The sequence below is a fragment of the Ornithorhynchus anatinus genome, chromosome 14, assembly GCF_004115215.2.
Source record: "Ornithorhynchus anatinus isolate Pmale09 chromosome 14, mOrnAna1.pri.v4, whole genome shotgun sequence".
NCBI lineage: Eukaryota > Metazoa > Chordata > Mammalia > Monotremata > Ornithorhynchidae > Ornithorhynchus > Ornithorhynchus anatinus.
In genome coordinates this window covers 18,625,205-18,646,262 of record NC_041741.1, presented here as the reverse complement: position 1 = coordinate 18,646,262, position 21,058 = coordinate 18,625,205, and the positions used below count along the sequence as shown (strand labels likewise).

At 48.6% G+C, this 21,058-nt stretch overlaps 1 protein-coding gene across 1 annotated transcript in view; it reads right to left on the bottom strand.

Annotated features, from left to right (window-relative positions):
- Window positions 1–3,931: 3,931 nt before the first annotated feature.
- Window positions 3,932–21,058, bottom strand: part of LGR5 (leucine rich repeat containing G protein-coupled receptor 5) — a 102,669-nt gene continuing 85,542 nt past the window's right edge. Inside the window, exons 13-19 of the mRNA XM_029079307.2 lie at window positions 16,577–16,642; window positions 16,307–16,378; window positions 14,656–14,727; window positions 14,014–14,139; window positions 12,233–12,378; window positions 11,040–11,123; window positions 3,932–6,508 (exon numbers count right to left, since the gene is read on the bottom strand). Of these exons, the coding sequence (XP_028935140.1) occupies window positions 5,424–6,508; window positions 11,040–11,123; window positions 12,233–12,378; window positions 14,014–14,139; window positions 14,656–14,727; window positions 16,307–16,378; window positions 16,577–16,642 (1,651 nt within the window). The 3' untranslated portion in view covers window positions 3,932–5,423. The remainder of the gene's footprint in view (window positions 6,509–11,039; window positions 11,124–12,232; window positions 12,379–14,013; window positions 14,140–14,655; window positions 14,728–16,306; window positions 16,379–16,576; window positions 16,643–21,058) is intronic.

Here is a 21,058-nt window from a genome sequence, read left to right as displayed (position 1 = left end):
TGGGCAAGCCGCTTCACCTCTCCGGGCCTCGGTTACCTCATCTGGGAAAATGGGGATTAAGACCGAGCCCCACGTGGGACGACCCGATCGCCTTGTATCCATCCAGGTGCTCTGAACGGGGCTTGGCACCTAGTAAGCGCTTCACGAATATTATCATCACAGCATCAGGAATATAGGGAGCGGTTAATGCTCAGGCAAAAGTTTCTAAGCAATAGCAGCCGCGGGGAGGCCGGAGGCCAGGGATCGAAGAAATAACCGCTGTCGTTAAACCCTGCGGTTATAGACCGGGCTTAAAGACGGGAGGATCGGAGCCGTAAGCAAGGGCGACTTCTAGCCGGCCGTGGGCAAGTGAAGACCGATGCCTCCGGAGAACAAATCTGCAAATAGGAAAGAACCCGATTCCACTGGCAGACGCGGTGGGGTGGGAAGGAGCGGCGAGTCTTCCTCGCGTCTTCGAGCGGGGCAGTTGGCGATCCTACGGCTGGGGACCGGGCAGAGGGCAGGACTGCGGTGTCCCCCTCACTGCAGCCTTTGACCCAGGGCCCGCAGGGCGAGCAAGCTCATCGCAAGGTGGATCGGGTAGGCGCAGACGGGTGGGAGGCAGACACGTCACCCGTGGCCGCGCTCCTCCGCTCCGGCTCGTTCCCGACTCCGTCGGCACCAAGCTTCCCTCCCACGCCAGGTGTCTCCGTGGATCTGAGACCTCTGGGCATCTATGTTCCCCAACCCCACGGCACTTTTGTACGTAGATTTATTATAAATTCCGTCCCCCCTTGGACTGTAAGCCCGTTACGGGAGGGGAACGAAAAGGCTAATTCTCCCCCGAGCGCTCTGCGCAGCAAGCGCTCAATAAATATATTGATTAATTGAAATAACTGGGGTATCAAACAAAAATAAGCCTCTCATCCCCAGAGCCGCTCCTACCCCAGGGTCCACGTCCCCTCATCCATGCCAACGCGGGTCCTACAGAGAACTGAGAATGGAATCTTGCATTTTTATGAAAATCAGAAAGCGCTCCCTGTCAGATTTCAGTCGACTCCGGGGCTCGGCTGGGTCTGTGCCAATTGGCACTATCAGCTGAAGCGGTGCATTTATTGAGCACTTTACTGACTTAATAATCATAATGTTGGTATTTGTTAAGCGCGTACTATGTGCAGAGCACTGTTCTAAGCGCTGGGGGAGATACAGGGTCATCAGGTTGTCCCACGTGAGGCTCACAGTTAATCCCCATTTTCCAGATGAGGGAACTGAGGCCCAGAGAAGTGAAGTGACTCGCCCACGGTCACCCAGCTGCCAAGTGGCCGAGCCGGGATTCGAACCCATGACCTCTGACTCCCAAGCCCGGGCTCTTTCCACTGAGCCACGCTGCTTCTCTAAGCATTTGGATCTGTGCCTTTAGACACTTGGTACTCAGCCCACCCTCAGTCCTACAGCATTTCAGTACACAACCGTCATCCATTTTCACGTCGGTCTCCCTGCTTGACTGTCAGCTCCTTGTGAGTAGGCAATATGTACCTACCACCGCTGCTGGATTGTACTCTTCCCAAGCACTTAATACAGCGCCCTGCGCTTAAGAAATACCGCGGATCGATTGGTCTCAAGCTGAAACCCAGCTCCCGGGGCTACCCATGACGGCAAGACAAGGAAGAGGTCCAGGACGTTGTCATCTTTCCAGATACCGGTATTTCAAAATATCTGCTTTTTATATAAATTACATTAGAAGATGCCTTCTGATTTGTGGGAAAATACGGTCTTCTAGAAGATATGAAGTACGTCTTTACACATCATATTCAGCAATAGCCAAGCCTCTATAAACTTTCCTTGAAACAGAGCGTAAATTTGGTCTCCGGCAGATTAAATAGAATGGAAAACAGGGAAGTAAGACCGAAAGAGGGAATCTAAATAAGTAGCTCATCGATATCACGGAGAAGAGGATTTTGACCCTCTTGGATAATGATTTCCTTAAATCCTATTATTCAGGTTATTCAAAGGGTTTTTTTTATGTTTTACATTTCCCCACTCTATTTCAGGAAGCCGTGAATGCAGCTTCAAACATTTTTGCCTGCGGTAAATTTCGAGGGCACAGGTTCGTGAAGGAATCGGTTAGCACCTGCTGAGCACTTTCGGCCAAAGAAAGATGCCCATTCTGCTTTGTTTTTCTTTTCAGAACTGCCTGCCGGTGTATCACTCTTTCTCTGAAGTGTTAGACGTTGGAATCGGAAGAGACAAAGCCCATTTTTTTCTCCTTTTTGACTTGTCTGGGTTCAAAGTGCCTATTGACTGAAAGAGAAGCACGTAGCAGATTGCTTTCCAAAGCAAGAGATTTTCAAATCCAAAGAATTTATTGAGCGTTTACGTGTGGAGGGCATTTTCTTAAGCGCTTGGGAGGGTTTGACACAACAACAGACACATTCCCTGCCCACAGTGAACTTATAGACTAGAGGGAGAGGCAGACATTAACGTGAATAAATTCATTATGGATTATGTACTCAGGTGCTGTGGGGCTGGGGGGTGGTGAATAAAAGGAGCAGGTCAGGGCGATGCAGAAGGGAGGGGGAGAGGAGGAAAGGAGGGCTTAGTCAGGGAGGGCCTCTTGGAGGAGGTGGGCCCTCGATAAGGCTTCGAAGGCGGGGAGAGTAATCGCCCGTCGGATATGAAGAGGGTGACACCCCGGGCCAGAGGTGGGACGTGGCTGAGAGGCTAGCGGCGAGATAGATGACATCCCGATGTACTTCGGCGAAGAATGTTCATTTCTTCATTCAGTTGTATTCACTGAGTACAGCAGAACACTGTACTAAGCGCTTGGGAGAGTTCAATATAACAAGAACGGACGCATTCCCCGCCCGCAACGACTTAGAGGGGGCCGCAGGCATTAATATAAATTATAGATATGTGAAGCGGCCTGGCTCGGTGGAAAGAGCCCGGGCTTGGGAGTCAGCGGTCATGGGTTGGAATCCCGGCTCTGCCTCTTGGCAGCTGTGGGACTGTGGGCAAGTCGCTTCACTTCCCTGTGCCTCGGTTACCTCATCTGGAAAATGGGGATTGACTGTGAGCCTCACGTGGGACAACCTGATTACCCTGTATGTACCCCAGCGCTCAGAACAGTGCTTGGCACATAGTAAGCGCTTCACAAACACCGACGTTATTATTATTATTGTTACCCGGATAGGGTAGGCCCGATTTTTTCGTTGCCTGAAATATTCGGCTGATGGAGATGCACGTTGCTTTTATCTGGATTTATTTGTGGTAGTCTCCCCTTCTAGACCGCTCACTGTGGGCAGGGACTGTGTCTGCCAACTGCGACGTATTTTCCTAAGCGTTTAGTACAGTGCGCTGCACACAGCAAGTGCTCAACCAACACAGTCGATGGATTGATTGATCGCTCGGTGATTTGCTTATGTGGACCTGCCTTCGTGTCTTTTGTGGTATTTGTTAAGTGCTTACTCCGTGCCAGGCACTGCACTAAGCGCCGTGGTAGATCGAAGCTAATCAGGATGGATGCGGTCCGTGTCCCACACGGGGCTCAGTCTGGACCCCCATTTTACAGATGAGGTGACTGAGGCCCAGAGAAGTTGAGGGATTTGCCCAAGGTCACACAGCAGACCAGTGGTGGATTCGGAATTAGAACCCAGGTCCTTCTGACTCCCAGGCCCGTTCTGGGTCCACTCGGCCAGGCTGCTTCCTGGGGAAATAGTCTTTATTTGAAACAGTTTAAATCTGAAAGCGCAATTGAAAGTAATTTAGAACCAAACCAAAACTCCCTGAGGTGCCAGTTGAATCTCCATCTGGAGCAGGCCCAATGTACTTAAAGAGTTTCCTCTTTCCGGCCAGTTTGGTGTAAGATAACGTCGTTCGGAGCGACTTCATCTAGACAGAACTGCAGAAGCAACTGGACATCTGCCTCTGCGAACAATAATTTAGCTGAACTCCCTTTTCCATTTTACAGTTACATTTTATTACAAATTAGTTTTATTTGGTACATCAATAGAAAAGCAGGAATGTAATCTATTTACAGACGCTTTACATTTACATATATACAGAGAACAAATGTAGTAAAATTAGACCAAAAATGCAATACTTAAGTAATAGGATGCAACTGTACATGGCTTATTGTCATGTTCCTTAAGAGTTACCGTGGCTTTAGTGGAGTAATAAATACAGTTCTATATTTACACATCTTATAAAAAAATCTCATTAATGTACTTTTCCAATTCTAAGTTAAAACATCTGATGGAAATATCTCAAACACGCTTATAAAAATAAACCCACCATTTGGTCTGGATGATTTACGGACTTAGAGCGTCCTGATAAAAGAAGCGTCAATCCATCTTCTAAGTAAGACTTTATTTCGCCTCGCAAACATCTTACATATGTACTCAATATGGCCAAGCCGAGAAGGAACGCCGCTGACGTCGTGCCCATCAGAACAGATGGAAAACAGTTAAGCCAAGCTAAAGGACAAGATAATGTGGTGGCTGTTTAATCTGGAATATCAAGCTTCATTTTCTAGCTACACGTTGCCCTCCTGGAAGTTTTACAGAGATTGAGAAAACAACCAAGACTCACTGAACATTCACCACTTCTGCATTCAGTCGTCTTCCAAAGGCGTCCATCCATCCAGATCGATTCATTAAGCCCTTAGGGAGAGAAAAAAAAGTCCAGAGAGAGAGAAAATCGTTTTTTCTAGGTGTGTCCCTTGCCAGTAACGGCCTCTGAAGCCTGCACATCCAGTTTTAGTCACTAAGGAGTGAAAAAGGGAGTTTCCATCTTTACTTGATTGACTTAATGGAAATCTGAATTCATTTAGCCTTGGAAGTGTCCAACCGTCCTTTAAATCAGTCTCGAAACAAAAAGCGGTTGCTCTGAAATAACCAATTTTGGATCCCGTCGTTATTCCTATACCGTCAGGGGACGGGAGCCTACGATGAGCCGAGTCGAGGCCGAGTACCTCCACGGATATTTCAACGAAGGCCAGTGTGTTTCCCTGGTTCCTTCACTCTCTTAATAACGAGGTCTATTTTAGGCAGCCCTGCTCCTTCCAGTTAGTTTGAGAGGTTTTAGAAGAGTTTCAGGAACTCATTTTCTTGAGGAATATTCTCTGAAGTTGACAGGCCTGGAATGATCGCCACAAAAACCTACCAGGAATTCTCCTCGGATGACACTTGCACCTACCGCCTGTGATCGACGCGGCGGTGAAGAGAACTCCAGAAGTCATTAATGGGTGGAGCTCTCCACGGGCCTCTTGCTCACTCGCCCTTCGTCCCCAGAGTTGGGGAGTTTCGGAGTCTTTCCCCGTCGGTTGCTCACCTGGGTCTCTGTTCTCGGATAGCGTTTCTGGAGGTGGGCCGAGAGAATAATATCCTCCATCCCCGTCACCCGCTTCGCCGACTCTAGAAGTGCTAACTCCCTTGCGTCCGCTCGACTCAGAGACAGGGCACGAATGCCACGGACGAAAGAGTACGGCTTTCAGTCATCGGACAAGATGGTGGCATTCGGGAAGGGGAGGTTCTGTGGTGGGAGACGCCCGGAAAGGTGACCAGGGCTTGAGTGGAATCACAGGACTGCTTCTCCGCGTCATCCGAGTTCACCGAGATCAGGCTGGTGTGATTCGCTCTTCTCCAGAAGAGAGTCTGTTTTCGGAGGCTGCCTATGTCCTCTTTAAAATGTGGATTGAAGAGGATGTAGAGGAGGGGGTTCAGACAGGCGGGTAACGGGACGATGACCAGAAGAATAGATTTCATCACTTCGGGGCTGATAAAGGTGAGGTTTAATAAGGTGGAAAAGGACAAGAAGGCCACAGGAGAGTAGAGGATACAGTTAGTGAAGAGTAACAGGGCTACGTGTTTCACCATAGAGCAGTCCAGAACCGTCGCCAGTTCCCGCTTCTCCACGCTGCAGTAGAGTTTGGTGTAGGCGACGGTCATCACGAGGAAGCAAAGGGAGTTCAGCAAGACTAGGGCCACCATATAACCTGTGGGGCTGGGCTCTCCGAAAGGCCAGGGTAGACAGAGCGGGGACGTGCCGCCGTAGTCACGGCCCCCAAACAGTGGAACCGTCGCGATACACAGGGCCAACAGAAAGCAGAGGAGGGTGATTATTTTCAGACCGGAGGGAGAGGCCTTCGTCCCCAGTTTGGCCGAACGTCTGACGGAGAAACTTCGCTCGAGGGTTGCCAGGGTAAGTAGGAAAATAGATGTCTCCGAGGCAAAGATGGACAGAAAAGCTGTGATTTGACAGCCTACCCCGCTTTCCCACCACGCACCATACTGCGCGAAGCTGCCAAAAGTGAACGCGTCCACAACAGCCAAAACGCCGCTGGAGGCCCCCGATAAAATGTTTACCGCCGCCATCAGTCCAATCAAAAGTTTGATCGAAGAAATACACAGGGGAGAGCTAAAGACGGTGGAGATCACCAGGGTATTGCAGATGAAAGCCAACCAGACTATGGTCCATACTCCAATCCGGATAAGCCAACTACCGAACAGATGGTCACATGGTTTGAAGGGCCCTGGAAAGACAAAAAGAAACGCAGGTCCGTTGGCGGTTCAAATGATAATTCTCGGCTTTCTCTTCATTTCTCTCTTTAGGACTAGTTCAGCAAGATGGCGGTTGGATTAGCGGCATGCCCAGGCGAAAGACTTCAGAGACACGAGCTCAAAATTACACGGGAAACCACAGTGGGAAAGGTATCCTATTACTCTATCAATGTGTTTGTCCAGGGGTGGATCCTGAAGAAGTACGTCGTGGGCGGGGAACGCGTCTACCAACTCTGTTACACTGTACTCTCCCAAGTGCTTAGAACAGTGCTCTGCACATAGTAAGCGCTCAGTAAATCCCACTGACTGATGGAGGAAAAATCAACAGCGTTCGTTGACCGAACAGATACGGGGTTGCGAGACGAGTCAAAGATATGAGGAGGAGGAATGGGGCGTTTTCAACTACGACAGGAAAATGAAGTGGAGGAAGGGATTTGGGAGGGTTAGATGAGTTCAGTTTTGGACCAACTGAGCTACAGGGAGGAGCAAATGTGACAGGAGAGAGAGAGAGATTGGGGCTAGTGAGGTTGATCTGGGGAAGCTGCGTGGCCCAGTGGATCGAGCATGGGCCCGGGAGTCAGGAGGACGCAGGTTATAATCCCGGCTCTGCCACTTGTCTGCTGGGTGACCTCGGACAGGTCACTTCACTCCTTTGCGCCTCAGTAACCTCATCTGTAAAATGGAGACTAAGACTCTGAGCCCCACGTGGGACAGGGTCTGTGTCCAGCTTGATTGGTTTGCATCCACCCCAGCACTTAGGACAGTGTCGGACAGATAGTACGTGCTTAACCAACACCGTCATTATTAAGTAGAGGTGGTAATCGAAGCCGAGGGAGCAGATGCGCTCCTGAAGGGAGAGGGCGAAGAGAAGAGCAAGGGACACAAAACGGAGCCTTCAAGGACTCCTACAGTAGGCAGTGGGAGGCAGAGGAGGAGAGGAGCAACTGGAGAAGTAAGAGGACCGAGAGGGGGGCTAGGCCAGTAAAAAACCGAGATCAGGCGGCATTTCCAAAGGAAAAGGAAGTAAATAGTTCCCAGTGTCAAGGATATATAGGCAGCCAAGACCTTGAGGAGAACGAGGATGAAGTCCACTAGATTTGGCAAGCTGGAGGTCATCGGTGACCATGGGCTCAGCACTTTCAGGAGACCGAAGGGGGCAGAGGTCCGACCGGGGAGGGTCAAGACCCGCATCGGTTGCATGCAACCTATTTGCGGAGTTTGGACAGAAATGGGAAGGAGGAGATGCACCGGTGGGGGGTGTAGTGGGATCCAGTGGAGGTTTTATTAGGTTGGCGGATGGGCAACCACTGGAGGCTCTTGAGGAGTAGGGAAACTCGGACTGAACGTTTTTGTAGGAAAATGACCCGGGCAGCAGTGTAAAATGTGGACTGGAGTGGGGAGAGACAGGCAGAGAGATCACCAAGGAGGATGATCCGGTAATCAAGGCGGGATAGGATAAGCGATTGGAGTAATATGGTCGTTTGGATGGAGAGGAGAGGGAGGATTTTAGCGATGTTGTGAAGGTTGAATCGACAGGATTTAGTGATGGTTTGAATCTGTGGGTTGAATGAGAGAGAAGAATTAAGGCTAACCCCAAGCTGATGGGTTGAGAGACAAGGAAGGATGGCGTGCTGTCTACAGTGATGGAGAGATGGGAAAAATCAGAGGTTTGAGTGGGAAGATGAGGAGTTCTGTTTTGCACAGGTTAAGATGGAGGTTTTGGTGGGTCATCCAAGTAGTAATGTCTTGAAGGCGGGAGGAAATGGAGAGAGAGAGAGAGAGAGAGAGAGAGATCAGGGTGGGAGATGCAGATTTGGGAATCACCTGCATTGAGGCGCTAGTTGAAGCCATGGGAGGGAATGAGTTCTCCAAGGGAGTGGGTGGAGATGGAGAATAGAAGGGACCCAGAACTGAACCTTGAGGGACCCCCACAGAGAGAGAGGATGGGAGGCAGAAGAGAAGCCAGTGAAAATGACTAAGAATGAGCATCTAGAGAGATAGAAGAACCGGGAGAAGACAGGGTCAGCCAAGCCGAGGTTGGATAATGTTTCCAGGCGAAGGGGGGTGGTTGACCATGTTGAAGGCGGTTGAGAGGTCGAGGAGATTTAGTATGGAAGAGAGACTGTTGGATGTGGCAAGAAGGAGATCACTGGTGACCTTTCAGAGGGTGGTTTCTGCAGAGCGAAGGGGACGGAAGCCAGATTGGAAGGGGTCAAGGAGAGAATTGGAGGAGAGGAATTTGAGTCAGAGGATACCGACATTTGGAGTTCGGACAGGAATGGTAGGTTGGAGATGGGGCGATAATCGGAGGGAGCCGTGGGGTCAAAGGAGGATTTTTTAAGGATAGGGGAGACACGGACCTTTTTGGAAGGAGTGGGGAAGACGCCACTGGAGAGCGAACAGTTGAAGATGGCGGTCGGGGAGGGAAGAAGAGAGGGAGAAAGTGCTATGATGTAGTACGAAGGGATGGGGTCAGCTGTGCAGGTGGAGGGGGTGGATTTTGAGAGAAGGCAGGAGATCTCTTGAATTACTGCTGGGAAAGATGGGAGAGCTGAAGAAGGGGCAGGAGGAGAGAGGGACCAAAAAGCAGGAAGGATTTTAGGGAGATCATGCTTGATAGTTTCAATTTTCTCAATAAAATGTGTGGCCAGGTCATCAGGAGCAAAAGATAGGGAAGGTGGGGGAGGGGTAGGGGGCGAAGGAGGGGGTTTGAAGAGGGAGTTGAAAGTCTGTAACATTTGGAGAGGGCAGTGGGCATGGGTGTCAATGAGGTTGGAGAATTAATTTTGCTGGGCAGAGGAGAGGATAGTTTTAAAGCAGAAAAGAATAAACTAGAAGTGGAGGAGGTGGGCCTGGTATCTAGATTTTCGCCAGCAGCCCTCTGCGGCCCGTGTACGGGAGAGAAGGATGTGAACTGTGAAGGTGATCCAGGGCTGTGGGTTGGAGGTACCATCTATGTCATCCGACGCCTGGCATGGGGCTCTGTAGGTGCCCCCGTCAGCACCATAGGCCTGGGGGTTGGAGGACCTGGGTTCTAATCCTGGCCTCACCACCTGTCTGCCGGTGATCTTGGGTCAAGCCACTAATTCTTTCTGGGCCTCAGTTACCTTATCTTTAAAATGGGGATAAAATACCTGAACTCCCTCTTACTTTGACTATGAGGCCCATGGTGGACAGGGACTGTGTCCAACTTGATTATCTGTGCTAACCACGATACTTAGTACCGTGGCAAGGATTTACATCGTCTGTTTGTCTCTGGAGTTGTCATCATCAAAGTGGCTCTGGCATTAAGACCGCCCCATCTGGAGATGTCCCCGACTGGCCTAATGGAGGCAGGACAGTCCTGAAATTTCAGGGGCATCCCTCTGCCCGCTCTGAGTTCCGCAGAACACTTTATGCCCCGGAGGACCTCTTCGTTACGGTATCTATTTAGCGTTCCCTGTGTGTCAAGCACTGTTTTAAACACCGGGGTAGATAATCAGGTTGGACACGGTCCCCGGAGGCAAGTGGTGGAGCTGGCATCAGAACCCAGATCCTCTGACTCCCAGGCTTGTGGTCTTTCCACTAGGCCACGCTGCTTCCCCGAAGAAGACCTAAAGAAAGAAAAAGACCCTCCACGGGTGCATGAATCGCGTATCCCGATACACAGGAGACGGTGGCCCGTGTCGACCCCCCGTCTCCCTCCCTCCGCTTCCGTGCAGGCCTGGGGTTCCCAGCAATCAAGGCTGGTCAACGGTGGGCATCCTCTGAACCTCGGGCCCAGGTGTGAGCCCCAGGAGACATCCCCGGGGCCCACGTGAGGAAGCGGAGGCGGCAGAAGGTGGGGGTTCTCCTCACTGTCCTTTGCTCTCCCTTTTTGCCCTCCTCCTTGTCCACACTTCCCCCATCTCTCCTTTCCTCCTTGCTTCCTTCCCTCCCACCTCCCGTGCTCTTCTATAATAATAACGATGGTATTTGTTAAGCGCTTACTATGTGCCAAGCGCCGTTCTAAGCGCTGGGGTAGTTACAGGGGTATCGGGTTGTCCCACGTGGGGCTCACGGTCTTAATCCCCATTTTACAGATGAGGTTAACTGAGGTGCAGAGAAGGGGAACGACTTGCTCAAGGTCACACAGAAGACAAGTGGAGGAGCGGGGATTAGAACCCACGTCCTCTGACTCCCAAACCCGGGCTCTTTCCACTAAGCCCCGCTGCTTCTCTGTTATGCTCCTTCTTCTCTGCTATTAGCCCCACTTTCCCTTGATTTTCCTGTCCCCGTTCTTCCTTTTCCCCTTCTCCACTTCTTTTCTTTCCTTCTCTTCTGGTCACTCTAGATTCCATCCACATTTTCAACAGATAACGTATCTCCCCTCCGGACATTTCCGGTAGGCACCATCGCCACGTTTTCCGATGGGAGTCAGATTCCAATATAACGATTCAAAGGATAATCTCTTTGAAACTTCTACGGGTTACAGTGGACTACGAAACATGCGTCCGCGGACACAGGTTTCCGGCCATTCTCTACCTGGACGTGGTGAGCACTGCACAGAATGATCAACCTTCAGATCTTCCTCGAAATCAAGCAGAAAATCCTCAAAGTCGCGTTCATCTGCAGAGGAGAGACATGCCTGCGAGTTAAATCCCGTCCCTATTGGCGTATCTCGTTCATGGGTTATAGATAATCGTCCTCTGTTCGCAAGGAAGATGTCACTGATGATGAGGGGAATTTGGACGGCGACAGCGGTTACACTCCACAGAATTAGAGTCCTCAAAAATGATATTTTCGGTGACAGGGGACTCTTTGACACGACTCTATTTTGATAAGCGCAACTGCCAAGGGTATGTTGAAAATGTTACGGAAGCCATTTCATTGGTCTGAAAATGCTTTATGAAAGGTTGGATGCCAAATACAAATCCATCAGTGGTACTGAGTGCTTACTGCGTGCAGAACATTCATTCTTTCATTCAGTCGTTATTTATTGAGCCGAGCGCTGTACTAAGCACTGGGAAAATACGGTTCGTTCATTCATTCGTTCAATAGTATTTATTGAGCGCTTAGTATGTGCAGAGCACCGTACTAAGCGCTTGGAATGGACAATTCGGCAACAGATAGAGAAAATCCCTGCCCAATGACGGGCTTACAGTCTAATACTAAATACTTGGGAGAGTTCAATATCATAGAATTGGTAGACATGTTCTCTGCCCATGAGGAGCTCACAGTCCAGTGAGGGAGAGTAAATTACAGGTAGGGGAAGCAGGAGTATAGAAGGGTATTTTCCTAAGCGTTGAAGGGCTGAGGGTGAGCTGAGTGTCAAAGTGCTTAGGCTTCATGGACCCAAGGGAATAGGTGACAAGGAAGGGAGGAAGAACAGAGTGGGGAGATGAGAGGTTAATCAATCAATCAGTGGTATCTATTGAGCGCTTTCTGTGTGCAGAGCACGGTACTAAGCGCTTGGGAGAGTCCCATATAACGGAGTTGGTAGACGCCCCTGCCCACATGGAGTTTACAGTCCAGAGGGAAGTCTTGACAGGAAAGAGAGGGATGAGAGGCTGGGGGACGCGGAAAACGTTCCTAAATTGGCCGAGTGCCCACACGGCTGGACCCGCTTGGAGTCCCGAAGGGGAATGAATGACCGCAGCGGGAATGACCCTACCCATCAGGAGCCCCTCCAGCCCAGAGCTCTCCGCTCGGCCGAAAGTAACCTTCTGCCAACTGACCTTGAAGATGCAGCATCCCAGAGTCTTTCCTGGGGAACTCATCCGGACTACTGTTGTCAGCTCGGTTCCCCTGACCGGCCGGTCGGTAGAGACTTTCACAGACTCCGAATGCACAGCACTGGTAAGCGTAAGGCATTTCCATGACCCTTGGCGTTCAGGAAAGATAGAGTCAGACATTAAATGGGGTGGTGGTTTCTTTGCCACCCTCTCAAGGCTCTCCCTAGCGCGCCGAGCCTGCACAGTTTCAAAGGGGAGATCTGGGGGTAAGGGTATTTATTTTGCACACTCTTGGTGCCAGGCACTGTACTGAGGGCTTGGGAAGTACAGGATAACCAAGTCGCTCGTTCTCCGCCCACATGGAGCTTAGACTCTAAGGACAACTCTGAATGTACCCTACTTAAAGCTCACCTCCTCCAAGAGGCCTTCCCAGACTGAGCTCCCCTTTTCCCTCTGCTCCCTCTACCCCCCTCTTCACCTCTCCACAGCTAAACCCTCTTCTCCCCCCTTTCCCTCTGCTCCTCCCCCTCTCCCTTCCCATCCCCTCAGCGCCGTACTCGTCCGCTCGACTGTATGTATCTTCATCACCCTATTTATTTTGTTAATGAGATGTACATCACCCTGATTCTATTTATTTGCTATTGTTTTAATGAGATGTCCTTCCCCTCGATTCTATTTATTGCCATGGTTCTTCTCTGTCCGTCTCCCCCGATTAGACCGTGAGCCCGTCAAAGGGCAGGGACTGTCTCTATCTGTTACCGATTTGCCCATTCCAAGCGCTTAGTACAGTGCTCTGCACATAGTAAGCGCTCAATAAATACTACTGAATGAATGTACTTTCCACTTGAATCAGAAGTGGAAAAAACACCAAAAATGCCCAACTATATTTTTCATAAACAGAAGGAACGTCCACAAGCCTCCTGACCACTTTTTTGCCATATTTTAATAGGAGAGTAATGCTAATAATAATAATGAGGATGATGGTATTTGTTAAGCGCTTTCTATGTGCCAAGCACTGGGGTAGATACAGGGTCATCAGGTTGTCCCACGTGGGGCTCACAGTCTTCATCCCCATTTTACAGATGAAGTTACTGAGGCACAGAGAAGTTAAGCGACTTGCCCAAAGTCACACAGCTGACACGTAGCGGAGCCAGAATTCGAACCCACGACCTCTGGCTCCCAAGCCCGGGCTCTTTCCACTGAGCCACGCTGCTTCTCCACTCTAAGGAAAAACGTCAAAATAGCTACAGCTCGAGTGGACAAAATACATAATTGTATAGACGTCAGTGCTGAGGAGGATGTAAATAAGTTCATAATTTGTAATTTCTCTGTGCCTCCGTTACCTCCTCTGTAAAATCTGGATAAGATAGCCTTTCTTCCTCCCATTTAGACTACGGGACAGAGACTGTGTCCAAACTGCTTGTATTATTTCTGCCCCGGTGCTTAATACAGTGCTTTGCACAAGATAAGCACCTAATAAATACCACTGCTATTATTAGTAGAGTTGACCAAAGTGATGGTTTGCCTCAGAGCACACTGGAAAATGAACGACACATGGGAATCCTCCAATTTGTTTTCTTTTTTTAAAAAAATCTACTCCCTCTGAATTAAAAGTAGTCGACAGGAGTATTCATCGTTTGAGAGAGAGAGCTCCTGTTTATTAGATGTTTTATCGTTGTACCTGTAGATCAATAGATAAGATATGGTTTGAGGTTGCATATTGTTGCACATTTACTGTTTCATGTGAACATAAGTGGTTCTATCAGTTTCAAGGACCTACTCACTTCAGTTCTGGAAAGTTCTCAAACGCTATCAAGCTCTGCAAGGCTGGATTTCCCGTTAATTTTAAATGGGTTAAACCATGTAGCCCGGTGACAGGAAAAGATGATAGATGATTGGAAGATAGATCCCTGCGTAACATCAAATAACAATTAGCTTTTAGGGATTAGCTGTCAGAAGAAAGTTGATGTTAAAAAAAAACACATTAAAGATCAAAGTCTCCAATAAAACAACTCCGAATGTACTTTCCACCTGAATCAGAAGTGGGATAAAACCAAAACCTCCAGCCTATTTTTTTCATAAAGAGAAGGAATGTCCACAAGCTTGATGACCACTTTTTTTTGCTGTATTTGCATAGGAGAATAATAATAATGGTATTTGATAAGCGCTTACTATGTGCCAAGCACTGTTCTAAGCACTGGGGTAGGTACAAGGTCATCGGGTTGTCCCACGTGGGGCTCACAGTCTTAATCCCCATTTTCCAGATGAGGTCACTGAGGTACAGAAAAGTGAAGTGACTTGCCCAAAGTCACACAGCTGACAAGTGGCGGACCTGGGATTCGAATCCACGACCTCTGGCTCCCAAGCCCGGGCTCTTTCCACTGAATCAGGCTGCTTCGCTCTCCAGCTGGGAATGAAATACTTACAGTTTGATCAGAGAAGGTACAGAAGAGAAAGCATCAGGATGAATATGTACAATTTTGTTCCAAGCTAAATCCCTAGGAAAAAGCAAATGACAGAATGATATAAACCCTTGTCATACATCCAAAAGGTGGATTTGCATTTCGATATTTCTTTTTGTCAATAGATTTCTATTTGGTTTTGAAAAGGGAAAACATTCTTTGAAATTGTTACGCTTTTCGCATAGAGCATACTTGAGGAAATTTGGAAAAACCACTCGTCAGGTTTCAATTTTTCAGGTTTACCCTTTGCCTGTTAATGACTTTGTTTCAGAAGTTTGATAAACCTCATTCATTAATCCTTAAAAGAAGATTAAAAAGGACAGGAGTCTTAAATACCCAATTTTGGTTTTGGGGGGGAAACGTTCTATATATTCCTACCTAGATAATAGCAATGTTATCCGGGGCATATTTTGAAAAAAGCTGGAGAAAGCATCTAAAACTGATTGGATATTTACCATTAAGTTTCAAAGCAATACACTTCTTGAAAAGGAAAAGTAGTTAATTGCATGGCGTTAGATTTTTAAGCAATCAACCAAAGGGGATTCAAATGTGGAAGCTTTTAAATTTGAAATCATAGCTAAGGTCCAATTTTTAGCTTTTAATTCCAATTATAACAACTATAACAATATAAATGATAATAATAATAATAACGATAGTGTTTGTTAATCATCTATGACACAGTCCCCCTCACACATGGGAAGGGAAAACAGATATTTAATCCCTATTTTACGGATGAGGAAACGGAAGCGCAGAGAGGCGAACCGACTTGCCCAAGGTCACACGCTAGGCAAGTGGCGGAGTCGGGATTAGAACCCATGTCCCCTGCCTTCCAGGTCTGTGCTCTTTCCACCAAACCCATATGTCAAAACAAAACACATATGTTTCAAAACATGACTTCAGACAAATTTCTACCCATCCCCCCATGGATCTTTACCAGAATCTTTTGTGGAGGAGCAAAGTGACCGATTACCATTTTACTTCTTTTCATTCCTGTTTACCTTCTGATCGAAAGGTGTATATTATATATTATATCCAACCCAGCGCTAAGTGCTTGGCACGTAGTAATCGCTTAACAAAAACCGTCATTATTATTATTTAGATGGCCACTTGGCAGATTGTCGAATGTCAGGCAGGTAGGGGAGGAGGGAGGGAGGAAAAGCAAAAGCCTGAGGCCTGGACAACACTGAGAGCAGCATTTCAAATTTTCCAGGGAATCCTAGGCTCTTTCCTGGGAAGCCCTGACCGAATCAAAGAGCGTAGAAGGTTAAATGAAAGAGATGGGGGCAGAAGAGGCTAGATTCAGTGCAATTCTTTGTCGTCGTCAGTTTTCATAGAAAACAATCCCAGCCAGTTCCAGCTAAGGGATGCGGATCGAATGACGTATTCTCCTTCTTCCTTATTAATGTTTAACTTCCCGAGATCCCGTGGCTCCCTGCTCCCATCTTGGAATTTACTCCTTGCTGTTTATCAGATCCAAAATGTCTATTCTGCATGGACAGATAAGTACCGGGGAACTAAATGTGATTAAGAAGGTACTTAACGGAAGGTCTTGGAAGACAGAGAAGGCTTCCACGTGCTTGAGGACCAAAGAGATAGTTCTAACCCTGGTACTCACAGTGAACGCAGGGTCCTCAGCTCCCGAAACGTGTCCGCCTGGATTTCACCGATTTCGTTGTGACGTAAGTCTCTGAAATGGCAAGCAGAGTCTGATTGGATTCGAGGATCACCCTCTCGAAGGATTTAGCTACCTCTACGGATCCAACAGACACAGAAATTGCCTCAGAACGCGTCCCCACGGCCGCACTGCCAGGGGCAGGATGCATTTACCTGAAAAAACCTTTGATTTTATTATTCAAAAATACCTTGGCGATGCTTCCCGACTTACATTTTCTGAAGTCTCCGGCAAGCCGAGAAATGGGGTAAATCTTCAAGCAGGTTATAAGACAGATCGCTGAAAAACAGAAGCGACCGAAGGGGGACATTACTTCTCAATCGTTTAAGAGAAACATGTTTGGATCCTTTTAATTCCATTGGTCTCTGGGAGAGAAACATTTGCAGCATGGCTCGGTGGAAAGAGTCCGGGCTTGGGAGTCAGAGGTCATGGGTTCGAATCCCGGATCTGCCACGTGTCAGCTGTGTGACTGTGGGCGAGTCACTTCACTGGGCCTCAGTTCCCTCATCTGTAAAATGGGGATGAAGACTGGGAGCCTCACGTGGGACAACCTGATTAGCCTGTATCTACTCCAGCGCTTAGAACAGCGCTCTGCACATAGGAAGCGCTTAACAAATACCAACATTATCTGTAAGCTCTCTGTGATCAGGGAGTGTGTCTACCAGGCTGTTGTATTTTACTCTCTCAGGCGCTAAATAAGCACAGGGTAAACACTCCTAAATACCACTGATTGACTGTTCTCTCCCAGATAGTTCGTAGACGCTCACTGAGGGAGAAGGGAGAGAAAGCCGGGGGAAAAAGGGCTTAATCGGGGAAGGCACCTTGGAGGAGATGTGACCTGAACGACGCTTTGCAGGTGGAGAGAGTGGTGGTCTGGTGCATATGGAGGGACAGCGAGTTCCAGGTTAGGGGGAGGAAATGGGAAAGGGGTCAGCGGGGAGATAGATGAGACGGGGACGCCGGAGGAGCAGGATGGGTGGGCCACGTTGAAGACTCTGAGCTCACTGCGGATGGGGAATGTGTCTGTTTATTAATGATAATATAATAATGTTGGTATTTAAGCGCTTACTAGTTGTAAGCGCTGGGGAGATACAGGGTAATCAGGTTGTCCCACTGGAGGCTCACAGTTTGTCCGCATTTTACAGATGAGGCATAGACTTGCCCACTGTCACACAGCTGACAAGTGGCAGAGCCGGGATTCGAACCCATGACCTCTGACTCCCAAGCCCGGGCTCTTCATTGTACTCTCCCAAATGCTTAGGACAGTGGTCAATAAAGAAACACCGTGGCTTAGTGGAAGAGCACGGGTTCGGGAGTCAGAGGACCCGGGGTCTAATCCCGGCTCCGCCGCCTGTCTGCTGTGCGACCTTGGGCGTGCCACCTAACTTCTCCGGGCCTCAGTTCCCTCATCGGTCAAATGGGGATGAAGACTGTGAGCCTCACGTGGGACAACCTGATTACCCTGTACCTACCCCAGCACTTAGAACAGTGCTCTGCACAAAGTAAGCGCTTGACGAATACCAACGTTATCATTACTCTTTCTCCTGCCTGAACATCCTCTCGTTTCGAATCTGCCAGATCTCACCACTCTCCATCTTCAAAGCCCTCCAAAATACCACCTTCCCCAAGAGGTTTCCAAGTTCCTTCTCCCCAGCTCATTTCTTCCCTATCACCTCATCACTGTGGCACTCTCAACCTGAACTCCCTGTAGCCCTTCGGAACACCCCCATTCACATGCTCAAATATCCGAGTCCGTCTCCCCTCCGTTCGGAAACGGTGTCACGCCGGCGTCTCCTGCTAGATCGTAAGCTCCTGGTGGGAAACCATCGCCCCTTCTATCCCCACCGCAATCGAATTGTTCTACATGCAGGTGATCAATGAATACTGAATTATATTGCCCAATTGCTGAACTGTACTTTCCAAGCGTGCTCCGCACACAGTGAGCCCTCAATAATAATAATCAATAATAATTTTGGTATTTGTTAAGCGCTTACTATGCGCCAAGCACTGTTCTAAGCGCTGGGTAGATACAAGATTAATCAGGTTGTCCCACGTGGGGCTCACAGTCTTAATCCCCATTTTACAGATGAGGTCACTGAGGCCCAGAGAAGTTGCCCAAAGTCACGCAGCTGAGAGCCGGGATTAGAATCCACGACCTCTGACTCCCAAGCCCGGGCACTTTCCACCGAGCCCCGCTGCTTCTCAATAAACACGACTGAATGAATGGGAGTGAAACTGAACGATCCCTTCCGCGGCCCAAAACCTTACTGGACCTTCAGCGGGGGAAAGGTAGTTTTTCCAGCAATTTAAAAAATTCAAGTCCCCTCCGAAATATAGTATTAACTATTGAAATCATTCGACTTACAAGGAAAAAAAAGAAAGAGAAGAATTCGGTCCAAATTCAACAAAGGATAGAGTAACGGAAACATCTGGAATGATTTATAGTAGAGTGCAACTATCATAAACAAGCCCGGGTAATTGCAGAAATTTCAAATAAAGAAAAAGAGAACAGATAAAAAAAGGATCTGTATATGTGTATTTGCGATCGACTCTCCTTTCTTCTATGATTTTCCATTAATCAACTAGCACGTTTCAGACACGATTCTTTTTTTTTTTAAAGTAAACATTCTGCAACTAAAAATGACGCCGTTTTCTAAATCTCCACCTTCCTCCTTTACCACTGGCAACGACACTGCTTGGGCCTTTGCGTTATTTCCTCTAAATTTGATTTCTTGAAGGCAATTAGCTGTGGTGTAAGCCTGCAATGTATTTTATTTGGGGAAAAGCAGATTAGCCGATTAAATCTAAGTCACGACGCACATGAACAGACGTCCTGTGAACATTTTGCCCCGGTCTCCTCCCTGCTGCCACGGTTGTGTCTGGACCTGGGCGCTGTGCATTGCTTCTAGGGAAGCAGCGTGGCTCAGTGGAAAGAGCCCGGGCTTGGGAGTCAGAAGTCGTGGGTTCGAATCCAGAATCTGCCACTTGGCAGCCGTGTGACTGTGGGCAAGTCACTTCACTTCTCTGGACCTCAGTGACCTCATCGGGAAAATGGGGATGAAGGCCGTGAGCCTCACGTGGGACAACCTGATGACCCTGTCTCTACCCCAGCGCTTAGAACAGGGCTCTGCACATAGTAAGCGCTGAACAAATACCAACACTGTTATTATTATTATTAGACTAGACATCCGTGAAGAGGGGATTGCCTGAGACTTGGTTAAAGTGTAAACCATGGCAAGCAGTGCGGCCTCATGGAAAGCGCACGGGTCCGGGAGTCAGACGACCTGGGTTCTAATCCCGGAACCGCCACTTGCCTGCTGGGTGACCGAGGCTCAGGCACTTAACTTCTCGGTGCCTCAGTTTCCTCATCTGTAAAATGGGGTTGAATACCAGTCCTCCCTCCTCCTTAGACTGGTAGACTCATGTCAGTCAGACAATGGAATTTATTGAGCGCTTACTGAGTGCAGAGCACTGTACTGAGAGCTTGGGAGAGGACAATAGAACAATATAACGGACACGTCCCCCGCCTACGACGGTGTGCGACAGGGACTGCGCCGGATCTATTTGCCTTGTTTCGACCTCAGCGCTTAGAAGAGTGCTTTGCACGTAGTAAGAGCTTAACAAATGCCATCATTATTATTATTCTTATTAATATAGGCTGGGTCTTGGGGGGGTCTGTTGACACTTCGAACTCAAAATGTGGGACTGGGTAAATGATCACCTTTTCTCCTCGGCTTTGGTGAGACTCTTAGCGACCGACGGAAAGCTTCAGTGAACTGATTACTCCCGGGGGGACGGATCTGTTGTTCACTTGGGGAAATGACCTTTACCGAAAGATCAGGTCGATGTCCTGGCAGAGCCATCAAAGAGGTTGGCAAAGGGCTCGGGCCGAAGCACCCCTGGAGCTCAGCGAGCCTCGTACGGGAAAGGAAAACCGAGAGACAGAGCTGGGAGGTGGATCAGTGGATGAATAAATCTCCTCTGGTGTGGAAGGACGTTGACATCCGTGAGTATTCTTAGGTGGAGTGAAGGCAGTGAACGTCTCTACCCCTAGGAGGTTTCCAGAGACAGGGAAATGGCAACTGAAGTAATTATTTGGCCAGCGTTTCTTTTGGTCCGAGTAGGAGCCTCCCTTAGGGAGTGCTTGTGGGCAGGGAATGCGGCTGCTAATTCTGTGGTACTCGCCCAAGCGCGTATTACAGTGCTCTGCGCAGAGTAAGTCTTCAGTAAATATTACCGATTGGTTGAGCGTGGGCCTGGGGAACTTGAAGGGTTGCGGGATCCTGTCGACGGGGCAGTGTTAAAGGGCAAAAAATGTGCTTTTAAACCTCTTCTCCCAAAACCTGAGCGGATGGTCCACCTTCTTGGGAATCGGCGTGGCCAAGTGGGAAGAAACCAGGTCAGAGGACCTGGGTTCTAATCCCGGCTCCACCACTTGTCTATTGTGCCATCTTGGACAAGTCACTTCTCTGTGCCTCAGTTTCCTCATCTGTAAAATGGGGACGAAGACCGCGAGCCCCACGTGGGACAGCCTGATGACCTTGTATCTACTTGGAACAGTGCTTGGCCCACAGTAAGCGCTTAACAGATACCATCATTCTTCTTATTATTAAGGTAACAGACATTCCCTGCCCACAACGAGCATTCAGTCTAGAGGAGGAGATAGACATGATTATGAACGAATCAATTTGGGAT